Genomic DNA, 16,689 nt, shown 5'->3' with positions numbered 1-16,689 from the left:
TAGCAAACGACATTTATGCAAGCACTTGTGTTTCAGCAGTGCCAGTGCAAAAAAAAAAAAAAAAAACAGCTTAGAAAAGGGATGGAAGCAGCACAAGGCTTGGCCAAAGCAGCACCTACACCAACACACAAACACTACGGTCAGAAAAGACCTCGAAGATCAACCGACCCAACCATCAACCCAACTCTGTGAGATGGACCACAGCCACCAAGTAACTTTACCGGAGCTGTGCACAGCGCTCTTTACCGCTGTTTTGTCATTTGCTGAAAGGGTGAAACGAACTCCGGCAGCAGGGAATCGTTCCTGCAGCTCTAAATCGGTGCCGTGAGCATCTGCCGGGCACAGGAGCAGCCGCCGGCAGTTCTACACCGATTTGTACGGGATGACCATCCCCAAATTGCAGTCACTCTCTCATCTCAGTACCTTTGCCACGCACTTTAAAGTGTCACAAAGACTTTGAAAACGGTCGCAAGGCCAATTCTTAGAGAACTAAAGAAGAAAGAGGAGGAAAACCCGACCCGAAGGAGTGGAGGGAACGTCAGAAACGCGAATGACGACTCCTTGTATTCAGAAAGGGCTTAGCAAACCCGCTCCGAACCGCTGCGCGGAGATGCTGGAGGTGAGGGGGGACGGGGCAGGAGCGCGGGCGGAGCCGTTCCTTGAAGGCGCCGCTCCGGCACGGATCGACGGATGGATGGAAGGATGAAGGGATGAACGGACGGACGGAAGAACGGACGGAGGGGATTTCTCACCGCTGGAGCGCCGGACGATGTTCTCCAGGAAGGTGTTCTGCGGTGCCACCAGCCCTCTCTTGCCCCCCGGCATCCTGCAGCGCCGGGCTCTGGGGCCGGGGGTGCGCGGCGGCAGCGGCGGCGGCGGCGACGTCGGGGGGGGGCCGGAGGCGGCTGGTGCGCCCGGTGCCCGTGAGTCGCGCAGGGGCGGCCGCGGCCGCTCATGGTAGTGGCGCCCCCGCGGCGGCTGCAGCGCGGACTGGGACCCGCCGCGCACGGCGCCGCCGAGCGCCGCCGCCCGCGCCCCCCTGCGCCTGCGCGTCCGCCCAGCCGGGCCGCTCCGGGACGGGCAGCGGGGGCGGAGCGGAGCGGGGCTCCCACACGCGGTAGCGCTGCCTGCCGAGGGCGAGATGGGGTGTGCGAGGAAGCGTTGGCAAGTTGTGCCTTGCCCGAAAGAGAGGGAACGTCAGACCGTTAGATTTTCATCTGGAAATTGCTTTTTTACGACGGCGTTCCCGCGTTCCCAGCGGGGGTAAACGGATCACTAAATGTTCTATCGCAAAATTGAAGCTGGATGTGTTTTGCCCACTAATAGTAATCATCGTGTGCAGTGAAGTGTATAAAAAGTCAGCCTTGCATGAATTCATCAACCGGTTTTGGGGGCTTCCTCCTTTTCCCCGGGACAGCAAGTGCGAGGGAGAGGCAGAAGGAGGCAGCTTTAGGGCCGGAGCCCTCGTTTGTGTTCTTGTATGCAGGGACCCGGCACTGCCCTGCAGCTCCGGAGCCCCGGCGGAGCGGATGAGTCAGAGCAGATACCGCGCTGACCGCCGTGCAGCAGTCGCTGACTCCTGCCCCAGCCACGGTCTGCTCGAACATTGCCTCTTGAAGGTATGGTTAGCAAAATCCCAGAAGGAATTTCTCCATTTACTTCTTCTGCCTCTGCTCACTTTGCACGCAGCTACAGAATAGGAAGGATCATAGAAGGCGATGGCAAGCAGCTATTAGATTGTCTAGGCAATGCGTGCCAGGGCAGGAGCATGGCCGGTGTGCTGCACTCTGCTGCCTGCCTCCAGCATCCCATCCTTCCCATACTTAGGCCCTGGTCCAAAAAGTTGTGCTGAGGTCACACAACCACTGCTTAGAGCTGAAGAGCTCTGCTTCACCAAGAGCTGCTGCAGGAGCAGCGCTTCCAGCCCCAGAGCCAGCAGTGCTGCTGCTGCCAGCTGAGATCTGGTTCTGCTTTCATTTAAACAAACGCAGACAGGAGCATCTCCACTACTGTGGGTGGAAGGATGCTGCTGCTGAGCTCTGCCCCATACAGGGAAACCTGGCTTTTGGTGGCTGGTGGGTGGACAGCAGCACCTTCATGCCACCCAGATGAGCCACAGATGTTGAAAATATCTGTGTACAGGCAATACATGTGTCCGATCTCTCTGTAAGCATTGCTGGGGCTTCTGCTCACCTGTTTCCTCTGTTCCACACAATTTGAATTCTTGTACTCAATTCCCATCCTTGTTTTGAAACACACGCCTTTTTATTTACACATCAACCCCTTTCTTCTTGACCCTTTCTCCTAAATGTCTCCATCATGTCCAATGCTCTGGGCTTCACCCAGATTCACCTGCTATACCTACAAAAAGCCCAATGCCCCATGTGCACAGAGCAGCAAGCACACAGCCAGCACAGCCAGCATGCACTGCACAGCTCATGTCCATCTGGAGAAGAGCTGACCCTTTGAATGTGACAGGGTTATTTTACTTCAGGGAGTACTCAATATTTCCAAAACAGTTCTTCTCCACAGCATGTAATTCCCACAAATTTATGAACGAAGACTCATCACCTTGGACTCAGGGGGCTCCTAGAAGAAGTGTAAGTCAGACACCAAGCTCTGATCATCTGCCCCAATGGCCTGAGCCATTCAAGCATGTGAACCAACCAACAGTGATCTCCAAAGCTAGCAATGTTTGGTTTCCAGTATCTCATCACCTATGGATATATTTCTGAAATAGAGACTCAAGCAGGTGCCAGAGGGAGATGTCTGAGGTGTGCTGGCTGCAGGAGAAACAGTAGAATTTGCTCCTTCTGTACCTTCACCATTCAGATGAAATCTGAGCTCAGAGCTCATGGTGGAGGTGGCCAGAAGATGTGTCCGGATTTCTTCATTGTTTTTTGGGACTGCAGACTTCACAAAGGAGGAAATACCTCTGCACGTAGAGTATTTAACAGCTGATGATAGCCAAGTTAACAGCTGGTAATAGCAAGAAAGAATAATTGTGAGGGAAAAAAAAGGTGGGGAGAGGGATTACATTACAGTTTCCTCTCCTATTTCTCCATCTTTTGTTTTGTTCCCCTTTCAAAATTTGAACAATTGGTTTGACAGACATGAAATCAATACAACCTTGACAAAAGTTGTTACTTCTGGTATAAAAATAAAAACTGATGGAAAATATTGACAAAAATTCAGAGCCAAAGTACTTGCTGGTATCTGACTTGGCACCAGTGAGAATTCTTCATTCTCTGCTCTGCTGCACAGGTAAGTCTTGACAACCTGACCTAGAGGTTATGGTTACTTACTATCCCATCCCTTACTATCTTTGGCAGTACAAAGCAAAGGGATGCAGAACTTTGCATGAAGAACAGCACTCAGATAGATGTGGATAGCTGAGGCAAGCACAGAGGAATCAGGAAGAATCCAGGCTTCCTGTGTGCTGTACATCTAGGATGCACTCTGGATGGTTCTCAGTGAATGGAACGCTCAGTATTTCTCCTTCACACTTCTCATTCAGCGTGGCCCTTTGCCATACTGCTGGGACCCCAGCCAAACTCCACTCAAGTATGGAGGAATTAATTTCTTCATGGTGCTCTTCACTAATCTCCTGGTGCTTGGTAGGCATCAGTGAACTTCTGCCTTTTTCCTTGTCATAAAGGGATCAGAGAGGAAACTGGGGCACAGTGAGATTAAGGTCAGAATCATCTGGTAATTGTGAGCGTCCGACTTGAGATATCCAGGAGCAAAGGAGTCCCACTTTGTTAGAAGATTATGAGTCCAGTGTCCACTGAATTCATAGAATCATTTGAGCTGGGAGAAACATTTGAAGGACTCCAAATGTCTATTTCCCACAAGTTTGTGGAAATGGCTGGAGAAGAAAATAGTGCGAGAAACCAGGTTTGAGAGTCTTTTGCAGTTTCATGGAAAAGCTCTGTATCAGATTTAAGTATTACTGATCTTACTTGTACCATGAGGCTCCTTATACATCTTGCTTTATTTCTTCATACCTTTTGATTTCATTAACACGTGCACCAAAGTTGTAACAGGCTAAAGATAGATGTTGCAAGCAAGTGGGCAAGAGGTACATATGCACTCACATACAAAATACTGCTTGGAATGTAACCAAGACACTGGGGCAGACGTTGCCATCAGATAGGCATTGCCTGGTTTTGGAGTACTTGTCTGAGAAGCTCTATTTTTGCCCAGAGAGCTGTGGGTGCCCCATCCCTGGAGGTGCCCAAGGCCCTGAACGGGGCCCTACGCAGCCTGAGCTGGTGGGGGGCAACCAGCCCACAGCAGAGGGTTGGGACTGGATTTCTTCCAACCTAAGCCATTCTATGGTTCTATAATTCTATGATTTTACCATAGGCTTCCCTTAAACCAGATTCTGATCCTTGAGGGGAAGGAAGAAAAAAAAACAACACTGTAAAATAGCCTCATTTTATGGATGCTGTTTTTCACGTTCCTTCACCCACAAAGTCTGTGCTTCAGTTACCATCAGCCCAACTGTGCCATCACAGGCAGCCCCCAGAACTTCTGCAGAGAGCCCATGTAACACTCATAACTTCATGTTCAAACTTTCTAAGTCCATTATCTCAACACCAGGCAGAGGCTGCAGGGTCCAAACTGAAATTCACGTGGGCTTTGAGGAAGTTTCCTTCCTTTCAAGGGCATAGAGTTCTTATTTCTAACCCTGCAAGGAAGACTTTGCAGATGCTGCAGCACATTTGAGGCCAGAGAATAAGATGCTGTGAGAAGAGCAAAAGTTTTCCACTTCCTTGAGACTTTTGAGGTAGAGAAGGTGGCAATCTCAAACACCTGCGTGGAAAGGAGAGAAAGAAAGAGTCCTTTGTGGTAATCTAAACAAAACAAAACAAACAAAAAAAACAACAGTAAGATCAAGTATCATAGGACAGCAGCTTGCAGCTGCCCAACAAGTGAGGGTGGGGACAACAGTAGGTAGGATGCAGTCACATATGTCAGGAGTATAAATGGTTCTTGTAGGTATTCACCTTCTAGATTTCTTCCTGAGAAATAAAGTGAGTGAAGCCAGTAACTTATGGTTTGACATTACAGGGCAAAATCACCAGAATAATTACAGAAAACAAAAAAAAAAAAAGAGAGATTTCCTCTTCTTGACCTTTTTGGTTTTTTTTGTTTGTTTGTTTGTTTGTTTTAAATTTAGGGGAAAATATTTCTTTCTGCAAATGAGTGATGCCTGAAAGAACAACCAGGTGAAGATAGGTTTACAGAGAATTCCTGTGCTCAGAAAAAAACAAGAAAAAAAAAAACAAGAAAAAAAAACCAAGAAAAAAATAAAAACAAGAAAAAAAAAACAAAAAAAAAACCCACAACAGCTGAATCATCAAAAGTAAGGATTCCAGGTGGGAAACAATCCACAGTAGTATCTTTGAAGAGATGTTTTACATTCAAAGTAGTTCAAAATAGCATCCAGATAAAAACACCTCTCAGGAGGGGTTGGACTACTTGAACTGGCAATAAATCCCAGTCACTATATTGGCTGGATACTCAAAAAATAGTATCCTAAGAGCAGAAATGAAGATTTTGGGGAGGCAATACTGTATGAAAGTGTAACAGAGGCCTCCCAAAACCATGATATCGTCCTTGAGTCCCAATTCCACCAACAGGAAACTGAGGTATTAATAAATGAATAGGTGCAAACACACCACACTTTTCCCTACCCACAGTCTCCCATCAGGAACAGGAGGAAAGCAAGCACCCTGGTGGATGATGAAGCCATTGCCTGCATCAGAGATGGTTCTCAGGCTTCCTGCAGACTCAGACATGAATTACTTCATAGGTTATCATCTAACAGGCTTTATTTGTGGACTCCCGGGGGAAGAAACTTTTGTTTTTTAAAGGCAAAGCTGGGATTCTACATAATCCTGTGACTTCAGGTCTGATCTGGGGTCTTCTGCTTGGCTGAGATACCAAAAGTTATTCCCATCTTCAGCATCTCGTCTGGCTGCATCTCTCTATAAGGTCCAAATCACATCCTGGAGCCTCATCCAAAATGGGCACGAGCTCCATAAAAGCCTTCTCCAAAGCTACCCCAGCACTTTTTTACGTCCCTTCCTACTGTTATAGGGATGCCTCTGGATCTTAAAGGCTATACACTAGAGAAATACACTAAAAAAAAACCAACAAGACTTTTTGGCAGCTGAAATATCAACATGAATGGATGGTATTAAATTGTCCTGAAAATTATACACTTAAATGGAAATGATTTAATCACAGCTTAGCTTTTACTTCTAATTTGGCAGTCTGAGTTGAGCATTTTGTATGTTTTGGGTAAAGAGTTATAATAACAATGATGCAGTTAAGAGCAATGGGTTTTTCAATTTTAAACTGCTTTTCTTACAATTGCTTTTAAAAAATCATCTTCGAGAAGAAAATTACTTACAGTGGGACTTAACTCAGCCACGAGTTTTCGTAGCAATTTTGTAGAATTCAGCAGGGGGATAGGGGTAGGTTTTGGATTTAAACATGCTTGCTAAGATTTGTATTGCTGGAAAGTCAGAAACTTTCAGCAATTAAGGTGTTGACCTCTATGTATGCATGCCTATATGTTGAGCTAGTCAAAAGACAGGCAAAAAAGTATTATCTGAACTTTCTATCTATAAAAGAGCAGTTGTGAAAAATAATAACAAAAATAACATCAGTGCAGAGCCAACAATCAGACCCAGATCATCTTCTTACCACCAGTCAGATGCCTCATGTTCCTGCCCCAAAGGTGTTTTCAGACAGAGAAGGATGACACCAGATGCATGCCTGCTTCAAACCTTTCCCTTCACAGAGACCAGTTTGACATAGAAACCTTCACTTCAGCCTATAAATAGCAGCACCAATTACCCATGGATGCCCCACATAGCAGAGGAGCTGATAACCCAAGCCATTCCAGAAGGCAGCTGAACATTTCCCTGCCATGTATGCTAGTCTTCAAACTATGTCTTGCTGCAATAAGGAGGGAAAAAAACACTAATTAGCGAGTCATTTTCCTAACTCTTAAGGCAAAGTATCTGCAAGCCCAGTAAACATCTAATTCAGCTCAATGCTTTTGCACCAGTGAAGTCTCACGTTGAGCCTTGTGCTAACACAGCTTATGCACAGTTTAGCTGCCCAGGTTTAGGTTGTGTGCTGGACAGCTCTCCTTTTCCTTCTTCAGGTTAATTCTGTGCTAGCTTCCATATTGATTTTCAGAGAAGCAGAAAGAAGTCCTTAAGCTGGTACATTTATAATATTGACCCTTCAGAAAAGTTTGGGAAAAAAAAAAAGCTTATTGTGGAATTAGCTTATTATGGAATTACCTCTTTCTAGCACAGTTAATCTCAACCCATCAACTCACTGGCACAGTTTTCTCACATTACGTTTGATTAGGGTTTGCTGCTGGCTCTGCAGAAAGCGTAACAGTATCTGCTGACATACAAACTTTTCATAACAAGCAACAGCTACTGCAGCACTTCGTTGGAAAGCAGGAACATCTTAGGTGACGAATTGATTAGTATTGAAAAGATGTCCCCAGTTTGCTGTTCTATTGGGTACATAGAATAACAGAATTCTTCACTACCACAAGCAAGTCCAACAGATGTGACATGTAAAATGCAGTTCAAGCTAAGTCTAAGGACACTGAATTCTGCTTTATAGAAAGGAAGGATATTCTAAGGCATTTACCAAGCAACTTTCAAAGAGAATCTTTCCAGATGATTTGGTTGCTTTCCTTAAGACTACAAACATGTCAAGCAAGCAATGCAAGGAAAAGCACGCTTTTGTTTTGGCCAGTCTGAAGTCTAGTGACCTCACATACTGCCTGCAGCATGGCTGGACTGTGGAAGAGGTCCTAAGATGTAGATCACTATACAGAGCCATGTCTTTGCTGCAGGTTGGCGCAGCTGCAGGATCCCTTTTCCTGGACCAGGACAAGCATTCCAGCACTTAAGACCGGAGCTGTCACCACTTGATCTGAAACTGCAGCTGGTGTCAGGCTCTAATTAATCCTCAAGACCTTCTACTGCTTTAAAGAGGTGCATAAGAGCAGCAAAGAGCCACAGATAGCACAACTGGTTCTGGCGCAAAATGAGACATGAAGACCAAAGCATACTATGGCAGGAAGCAGTTCCTGAGCATGGGCCAAACTGACTTAAGGCCTTCTTTGAAAGAGGTCTGCAGGCAGCAAAGAGGGATTTAATTTTTCTATTTGGCTCCTGGGCTCAAGTCTGATCCATACATTGAGTCTTCCATGCTTCGGAAATCCCAACAAAGAGCTTTAAAATGGACAAGCTATAAGATGGACTGAGGGGAAAGAAGAGGTGAAAAAATAAATATCTGAGATTTCTTTCTTTCAGTGGTTCTGATCCAACCTCCCCCCAACTAATTATTTCTCCCTTGTCAAACAAAAGGTGCTCCTGTGCTGAAGCCTTGGCTGCAGTAGCAAACAGTCACTGTGGACTATCTGTTAAGCAGATAGTCAGACATATTAATCTAATGCTAACAATTAAAACTAATCCATTTTCCTTAGAGCACTGAAGGAAGCCTGTCTCATCCTCCTAATGTAGATGTGGCACTGACAGACACATCTGTGAGCCATGCATGAGTATGTCTCCCACAATGTGCTCAGCAAGGCAGGGCTGTCTTCCAGGATCCAAAGAGCAAGCAGGCAGAAGTCAGAAATCCCACGCAGCGACAAATTGGACATGCAAGCATTTGTGCCTGGCTCCTGAGTGCCTCCCGCCAGTGGAGATGGAGAACGTACTATAAACTCTTCCAATCCATCCTCTCATGCAGGAAACCTAAATGGAGAAAAGTTCTTCTGCAACAGGATAGACTTTTCCCACACAGTGGACACACATCAGCTTCACTGAGAAAAGGGTCAGCTTGGCTGTCAGAAAGAGGTTCTTCTCCAGAGAGTGGTGGACAAGGAATAGGCTCCCCAGGACATTGGACACAGCCCCAAGCTTCCAGAGTTCAAGAAGCATCTGGACAACACTCTCAGACATACAGTCTGATTGTTGGGTGGCCCTCTGTGGAGCTAGGAGTTGGGCTCGGTGATCCTTGTGGATGTCTACCAACATGGGATATTTTACGATTTTATCAAGTGGTGCCACAGCTGGGGGAGCACACAGCCTCCCCTTCAAAGGGAACTAGAACTAGCAAATGTGAGCAACCTGGGCACTTCAACAATGCCACCACTACACATTTCTTCCTTCCAACAGGGCAGATTTGGGCTGGGCAACCTGCAGAAGTCACTGACAATATAAAATACATGGGAAGTACCCATCTCTCCTCACTTCAGGTACGATCTTCAGATCACCCTTATCACCAATTGGTTTGTGAAGTTGTCTCCATTTGTCTCAAGGAAAAAAATATGATGCGTCATCAACTCACTTCATAAGCTCTTACCTCTGCTCCTGGACTGGCTGTGTGCAGTTGCGTCCTTCTCACCTTTGTTCTTACTAGGTAAAAAAGAGAAGAAAAAAAAGAACCAGACATTTCTTGCCTTTTCTATTATGACAGGCGTATTAAGAGGCTCAGGGGAAGGAAGATGCTGTGTGCCACTGATCCAATTAGAATCTTCCTTATCTGACTGTGGGAGACCAGAATTGCTCACAGCATCCCAGATACACCAGCAAGCAAAAGCACTGCTGCTGCTGTAGGTTGCTCATTTGTTTACTTCACTTCAAAAAAATCATAACTGCTACTTCACTATGGAGGAAATTAAAGCTATTAGGTTATTTGAAACCCATTTTAAAGGAAGGCAGGTAATGAAATCAACTTCTCAAAACTTACAGCATTGGCAGATTTTCAGCCAACAGTTCATTCGGACGTACTTTATGAAAGCAGTTCTCAGCATTAACATTTTCAAATCCAGTTCGATTTAACCATAGACAGCAGAAAGCACTTCACTTAAAGGTGTATGTAACCACCTGAGTGTGGCAGCAGCACAGAGAAGGCCGCAGTTTTTAAAATGTGAAGATGGAAAAGCCTCTTCTTTAATCTGTGCTATAAATGTCAAAAACCACATCTCCCTCAGAACGTATGTGAAGCATCCCACGTACATGAGTGGTTGTAGCCATCATAATTATCTCTGTAATAAATACTGCTTTCATTTTCAGAGACCACAGTTCACATTCACACTGTAGCTCCTCACTTCAGTCCTTTGCATTCAGTAATCCAATAACTTGAGCAAAGTTTTCTGCCATAATGAAGAGCAGCAGCTAATTCTACTGCTCCATCTGATTCCTGTCATAAAAATGTAATTGCTGCCTAACATTAATTCCTGCTTAGAAAACTGGAAATCATCAGTACAAATCGATTTGCACCAGAAACACTTAGATTTTTCAAGTGGTTTTTGAGCTACGTGCCACACAGAAATCATTTGGATCTTTAATTATATCAATCTTTCATTTTCATTTCAAGATAAACACAAGCTAGACAAAGGAAATAGAAGAGACTTATGCATTTTCTAATTATAAATCTTTTGGAAAAACAGGGCATAATCCTACTTATTTTCAGGATAAAGGATTCCAGTCTTGCTGTTTTCAATCAAGCAAGGTAGAGATTGCTCTCTGCTCCGAGTAAAAATACACATTTAATCAGCATAAACCTAATGCCCCCTGTTGGTTATATATTGCTAAATACACAGTGCACACACACAGGGATTCCTCCGTCTCCTACTGCCAACAAAGGCATTTTACAGAACATTTTAATCTTCCATGGACACATGGATTATACTTCAGGTTTACCTGGAGGCATTTGTCACCTCCTCCGTGAGGAAGTAGCCACATCCCTGTGCATGGGAATCTTTTGAGTCTGCAAAGGCACAGGAGTGCTCTGTAATAACTTGTCCTGAGGCACAGAACTACACATGGCAGCCTGCAGCCATGAAGCCTGGAGCCTCAGGCCTTAGGAAAGCCAAAAAGGTGAGTTTGAGATCAGGTATTTAAAGCTCTCTGTAATATCTCTGTATTTTGATAGTTCCTGAGGAGAAACAAAGTGAGAATGAACAGCTTCTTCAGCTGGCCAACTTGTCTGTAGTCCCTGCATCCTAAATGCGGAATTATTAGAAGAAAATAAAGGCTTCATCAGAAAGGTGGCCCAGGGCTGGTTACCAGCAAATGCCAGCCTCTTCCTGGAGAGGCATCTGGTTTCCATGGTGCAAATGGCAGAAATGCCCATAGCCTGAGTGACTTTGTGCATTATGCTGTAACTTCACAGCAGAGCCAGCAGCAGGAGGCAAAAAATCCCATTTTGTTCCCTTACCTTCATTTCCCCCCACTGGGGAGACAGTCCTAATCCTGATGCCATTGGCATGCTTCTGACCTGAGGACAGAGGCAAGACTGGGAGGGACAAAAACTGTTGATGATAGGACAGAACGTTAAAATGCAAGGGAGTAGCAGGAGGCACCAGGAACCACCCGGCTCAGCTCATGCCAGTTGTAAGTGACTGCAGGCCTTTGCATCAAGCCCCTGACACACCTCTGAGCCCCTCAATGCCACCCAGCCTCACAGTGTCACTGCCACCTGAGACCAGAGGTACCAGCACTCGCCTGACTGTGGAAAGTCCTTGGAGCTGCCTCTCCACACCTCCACAATGGCTGTCTCCTTAGTGACATGGGGATGCTCTCCCTGAGCACAGATCCCCTCAAGTAGACCCAAGCATCAGCCATGCTGCAATGGGGACATGCAGCTGCTGCAGCACTGTGAAAACAAGTCCTACTTACATGTTATTTACTATTATTTCCACAGTTGGTCAAAGAAAAGATTGAGCTAGTGCTGATTCACTCACCTGACACTCATCCTACCTGGATCAGAGGGGCAGCTGGTTGCACCCTTGGAGCAAATGTTGGTGAGCAGAGCCTCCAAGCACTACCCTTGAGCCAACTCAGCCCTCTACTGGGCTTGGCCAAAATGAAGTTGGAACTCCAAGTCTCTTCATCGTCTGATCTCTGGAAGACAAGCTGTGCCAGAACTGCAGTAAATCACAGGGCTCCTCAATAGTACATAAAGAAAGATGGCATGGCTGAAATTAGAGTCTACAACATGGGCAGCTTAGAAGGAAAACTTAAGCATTTATTTGAATGATAAAGTCATTAATTTTGGAAAAGACCACTAAGATCATCTAGTCCAACCATACTCAAATCTGGCAAAGTCTCATTGCTGATACCACTTTGAAATACCCAGCAGTTCCTTCATCAAAAGCAAGTGTAGTTATCTCTCAGCCCTCAAGCTAAAAACATCCTACATTAGATGATTGTTCAGACATTCATTAATGAATCGTTAATTAGCTAACAGTACTTCTTTGCTGTCTGTTTGATATCTCTGCTGAGCTATTTGTGAACCGGCATTATTTGGGTAGAATAAAAAACATGAAATAACATTTTATAGAGCACAAATATCACCAAATCTCTTTCTTACATTCCTGCTTCCTGTCATTTTAAAACAAATTCAAGGAATTTCATCAGGAGTAGAAGAGAAGAGACACTGAGAAAAGCATCTGGATATAAGAGCATTGTGTAATCCAATGTGACTTTAGTCTGCACTGAGGAACGTAACGTTAATCCTTGTACACAGTCCTTTGTGAGCCCTAAGACTGTGAAGAAAAGAAGAGTAAAGTTTTTAAAATAATGCAAGGTCATATCGCTAATAGATTCCCACAAATCTGCCTTTTAGACTGAAGGAAGAGAAGGAGAATCCAACCAAACAAAATCTTAAAAAGCACGTGATACTCTACAAATCTATGTAACTATTCAAGAAGACTGAAAGAAAGAACAAAGAAACACCTGAAAAGTAGCATTGAAGATGGCACATGATGCAAAACAACGGTAGAAAAACTTCTGTAGTCCTTAAGGACATCAAGTGAAATGCAGAATGCTCAAAGCTAGCTTGGATCGCTCTCTGCTCAATTTGAATTTCAAGCTCTGCTGTACAAATGTCTTTGTCTCAATGCACGGTTTTGAAGTCCTGCAGGAGTGACTGCCTGGATGCTTTTGTTTTGAAGCCCTCTAAATCCTCCCTGTCATCACTGTTTCACATTAAAATATGTATTCTCCATTGCAGGACCCAACAAAGAGATCCTCAGTTTCCCCACCCACACACTCTTACTCACATTGTTTTTCCTCAGTCTCCAAGAACATGCAGATTTAATGGAGACATCTTTAAAAAAAAAAAAAAAAAAAAAGCTTTCCTTACAGATATTGTCGTCTCCTGCCGGCAGATTTTTGCCAACAAGACCAAAAAACGTAATGTGATCAGAACGATGTATGCAGGAAAGCAAAACTGTCTGCCTCGTAAACCATTCTCTTGTCCTGGTTACATCCGCTCCTAACATTTGTTCCCATGATTTCAGCTGCCTTCCAGCTGACTTCAGAGCCCAGTCCTATAGACTGAGCAATCTAAGCTAACCTCACTGTCCTTATCACCCCACTATTCTTCTGCTTTCCTCCTGTTTATCGCTTAAATTCCTTTCTTCTTAGGCATAAATCCTCCACCTGCTTCTTCTGGCAGAGAATTTGGGATCACCCGTGACCCTGAGCTCAGTCCTTGATCTCAATCCTCTTCATTTGTCAAGAGCTGAAATTTCACCCTAACTCACCTAACATGAACAATTCCCCCATGCCTCAGTCTTCTCAAGCGAGCTATCACAGCCCTTTCTCTTGTAGAAGAAATCCATGTTTGGAAAATGAAAAAAAAGCTTCCAGAGTCAACTGAGCCCTTCAACATTAGAGGCAACATACCCACTCCAAATGAAGGCTTTTCCCCTAAGACCAGCTTATTTTCCTTTTCTGATATCACTTCTCTCTCTCTCTCTCATCTTATTACTGGGAGCTTCACACTGACTGATAGATGTGTAAATAACATTTGCATCTTTATTAACACAGATTCAGCCATGCCCACATTTAGATCCATCATAAAATACTAAAAGCACTACAGCTTTGTAGTCAGTAACAGATACAGGGAGGAAACTGGTTTCTTGCTCAGTCACCTCTGAACACACAGCCAGAACAGCCAGCTGGCATTTAGGTGAGTGAAGTCTTTACTCTGGTGCATGGTTTGAATGAACAGTGAAATACTTTACCTGCCCTAGCAACAGCTTCAAAGTGTAATAATTTTTTTACGAAAGGATGACTTCTCCAATAGAATTAGATAGGACCAGAGGAAATGGCCTCAAGTTGCACCAGATTGGACATTAGGATATACTCCAAAAAAGTGGTCAGAAACTGGAATGTGCTGCCCAGAGAGGTGGTGAAGTCACAGACCCTGGAGGTGTTCAAGAAACATTTAGATGTTGTAACGAGGGACATGGTTTAGTGGGAAATATTGGTTGGACTGGATGATCTTAGAGGTCTTCTCCAACCTTGGTGGTCCTGTGATTCTCCTGCCAATTCCTTACAGACAATGAGGCATCATAGACTGCTTTTTAAGCATTAGCACAATGAATGCAAATCAATATTGAAGAATCAGCAGGTCATTTATATTCCTGTAAATAGATAATTCAATTTACAGACTGTTTTTTAATTTCTTAGTGGGTTTTTTTTTTTTTTTTTTAATATAGTTGTTCTCTGACTTTTTTTTGTCTCAGTTTTTTATCTCTTGCAAATAGATAGAGAAACTCAGTGGATTCTGAAAACTGCTCTATAATTGAATGAAACTGTACACTCACCTAAGGATATGTTGGTTTTCCAAAGGAGGAAGCATTTCCCTCTTTCATGTTGTATATAATGAGTAATACTGATCACCAATTACACAGAGATTTTAGGCAAAGCATAATATGGTTTAGAAATGTAAATACATCACAGTGATTCATGAGCTGGCATAATCAGATCAGTGAAGAGACACATCAGTGAGGAACAGCCTTAAAAGAAATTAGAGCATCTTTAACCACAGTACAAGTAGATGCACCTCGAATTGCTCCACTGCCTTCACTTGTAAGGCTGACTTTCATCTACAGCTGAAAAGTTAAGAGTGCACCTCTACTTTAAACAAGGCAAATTTACTAATCCCACCCTATGAACTCTAAACAGAGACTCAGTGTAAAAATTAATAGGTGCAATTCTAATTCCTCAAAGCTTCTCCTCTCTTTGCCTTTACTCCACCTTCCACCTACTAACTCTTTTCCCTTCTCATATCCTGCAGCTCCAAGTCATCCTTATGTTTCAAAGCCTTGCTCATGGTAATAACTTCTATCGTTTCCTTTGCACTTAGCATCAGATAATGACATTATGCTGTCCCAGCTATGATGGGCTCCCAGCTCTGTGGGAGGTCATCACGCTGCTTCACAACCTGGTTCCCTATGACACCCTTGCTCATTCACTTGTCTTCTATGCTCTCTTTGCCTTCTCTAATCCTGAAAATCTTCTGTGTTGCCTATAGGCTCTGCCAGGCATCCAATGCAGCACTCCCGTGTTCACCTTTCCCAGCAGCCAAGAGGCAAGGTCTAATGCAGTTATTTTCTACTGAAGGAGGACCAGCTGCAAAACATGTTCTCTGCTTCCTCAGCCTCCAAATACCAAATACCACCAGCCTATCTCCACGTAGTTCCCCACATGCCTCCCACATGGCTCCAAAAGTTTCCCACTTTGCCTTGTTTCTCTTATCTCCTCATTAAGAAAATAACCCCTTCTCTTCATTTTCACAAAGCCTTTTTCAGCCTCATAAATCCTCCTAAGCAATACAGGAGCTGACTTTATGCACAGGAGCAGAACATCACCCCAAGCTGTAGCACTGCAAATCAACTTCTATTTCCTCTTGCCAGCATTCACATACAACCTGCTGTCCTCTTGGAGATGAAATGACCCAACTGCCTCCAGCACTTAAATCTATCCAGCAGCTCTTGGTAGAAATTATTCGAGCTGCTCTGTTTTGTATCCTTCTAAGGTTTCTTAAGCTGCTGCCCAGCTCTGATTAACTTGTCAGGCCCCCAGATTTTCTGTATTACTCCCTATTCCCTTGTTAACACAGCTTACTTGCTGTTGTTAGCTTTTCACAGCTGCTTTGCATTGAGGAGACATTTTCACTAGGTTCATGGGGATACCTAAAGCTTTTCCCTTCAGCTAGGGGCCCCACATAACTCAGAACCTACATGCGAGGGTGATGCTGCTCTACGTTGATTTTCAATCTCCTCCAGGTTTCTTAGCTAGGAGTCTCTCAAAGGGCAGATTTTAAGAAACTAATATGAACTTGGACTATGTAAATTTGGCCAGAAACCCACCAAGCTCCAAGATAGGTGATGTCTTCCACATTCCTGCAGGACATCTCCTGTTTCTGACTGCTTTCCCAGGAGCAGCGTATCAACAATAGCACACCATTCTGTCTAGGCTGTTGAAGGCAGAGGCTGAGTACTGCTTTCTGCTGAAAGGATGTCTATAATGGAACATAGAAGATCTTAATAAAAATAGAAAAAAACAGTGAATTTGTTTGGAGAGTGCTGGTGTAAAATAAGAGGAGCCTTATTCATGTCCTTCTGGGATTCTTCAAACCTGCTGTAACTAACTCAAGTCACTTATTACAGCAACACATCTGCTTACGTTTCATTTTTTAAAGGTTTTTCGATTAAATGGAGGTTTTTTCCAAAATTTTCAATATTTTTTTTCATTTGCTTTTCAGTTTTTGACTTGAAATTGCTGTGAAATTTAGAAGAGAAGCAACAGTTTATAGCTTTATCTAGACCTCTTG

The 16,689-nt window shown here is 44.2% G+C and overlaps 2 protein-coding genes across 8 annotated transcripts in view; both read right to left on the bottom strand.

Moving 5' to 3' along the window:
* The window catches only part of KCNH5 (potassium voltage-gated channel subfamily H member 5), a 141,807-nt gene extending 140,895 nt beyond the window's left edge, over nucleotides 1-912 (bottom strand). The window contains exon 1 of the mRNA XM_031605594.2: nucleotides 753-912. Coding sequence (XP_031461454.1) covers nucleotides 753-825 — 73 coding nt within the window. The 5' untranslated portion in view covers nucleotides 826-912. The remainder of the gene's footprint in view (nucleotides 1-752) is intronic.
* Nucleotides 913-1,702: 790 nt separating this feature from the next.
* On the bottom strand, nucleotides 1,703-15,868 carry LOC149917935 (uncharacterized). Of its 7 annotated transcripts, XM_090141802.1 has the most exons (8): nucleotides 15,700-15,868; nucleotides 14,678-14,869; nucleotides 11,804-11,975; nucleotides 11,565-11,715; nucleotides 11,278-11,371; nucleotides 9,418-9,470; nucleotides 8,771-8,807; nucleotides 1,703-4,818 (listed from the first exon to the last, which is right to left on the bottom strand). In XM_090141802.1, exons 3-8 carry the CDS (start codon nucleotides 11,812-11,814, stop codon nucleotides 4,811-4,813), a joined length of 354 nt encoding a protein of 117 aa, XP_089997928.1. In that variant the 5' UTR covers nucleotides 11,815-11,975; nucleotides 14,678-14,869; nucleotides 15,700-15,868; the 3' UTR covers nucleotides 1,703-4,810. The 7 variants fall into 7 exon arrangements, with proteins under 7 accessions (XP_089997928.1, XP_089997922.1, XP_089997925.1 ...); XM_090141796.1 differs by lacking the exon at nucleotides 8,771-8,807; XM_090141799.1 differs by lacking the exon at nucleotides 8,771-8,807 and having other exon boundaries at nucleotides 11,565-11,730; nucleotides 11,820-11,975.
* Between the last annotated feature and the right edge of the window lie 821 nt (nucleotides 15,869-16,689).

Source organism: Phasianus colchicus, chromosome 5 (genome assembly GCF_987193195.1).
Source record: "Phasianus colchicus chromosome 5, bPhaCol1.hap1.1, whole genome shotgun sequence".
In the NCBI taxonomy this organism is placed as follows: domain Eukaryota; kingdom Metazoa; phylum Chordata; class Aves; order Galliformes; family Phasianidae; genus Phasianus; species Phasianus colchicus.
Note: the sequence above shows the minus strand (reverse complement) of the source record. Positions and strands in the feature narration are given on the sequence as shown.

Bases quoted from the DNA above. Each gene is read 5' to 3' on its own strand.
- LOC149917935 (XM_090141796.1), bottom strand. The intron at 11,372-11,564 runs GCGAGTGCTGGT...TATCATCAACAG, and splicing joins CAAGGACTTTCCACAGTCAG to TTTTTGTCCCTCCCAGTCTT. The intron at 9,471-11,277 runs GTAAGGGAACAA...TTTTTTACCTAG, and splicing joins CCCAGTGGGGGGAAATGAAG to TAAGAACAAAGGTGAGAAGG.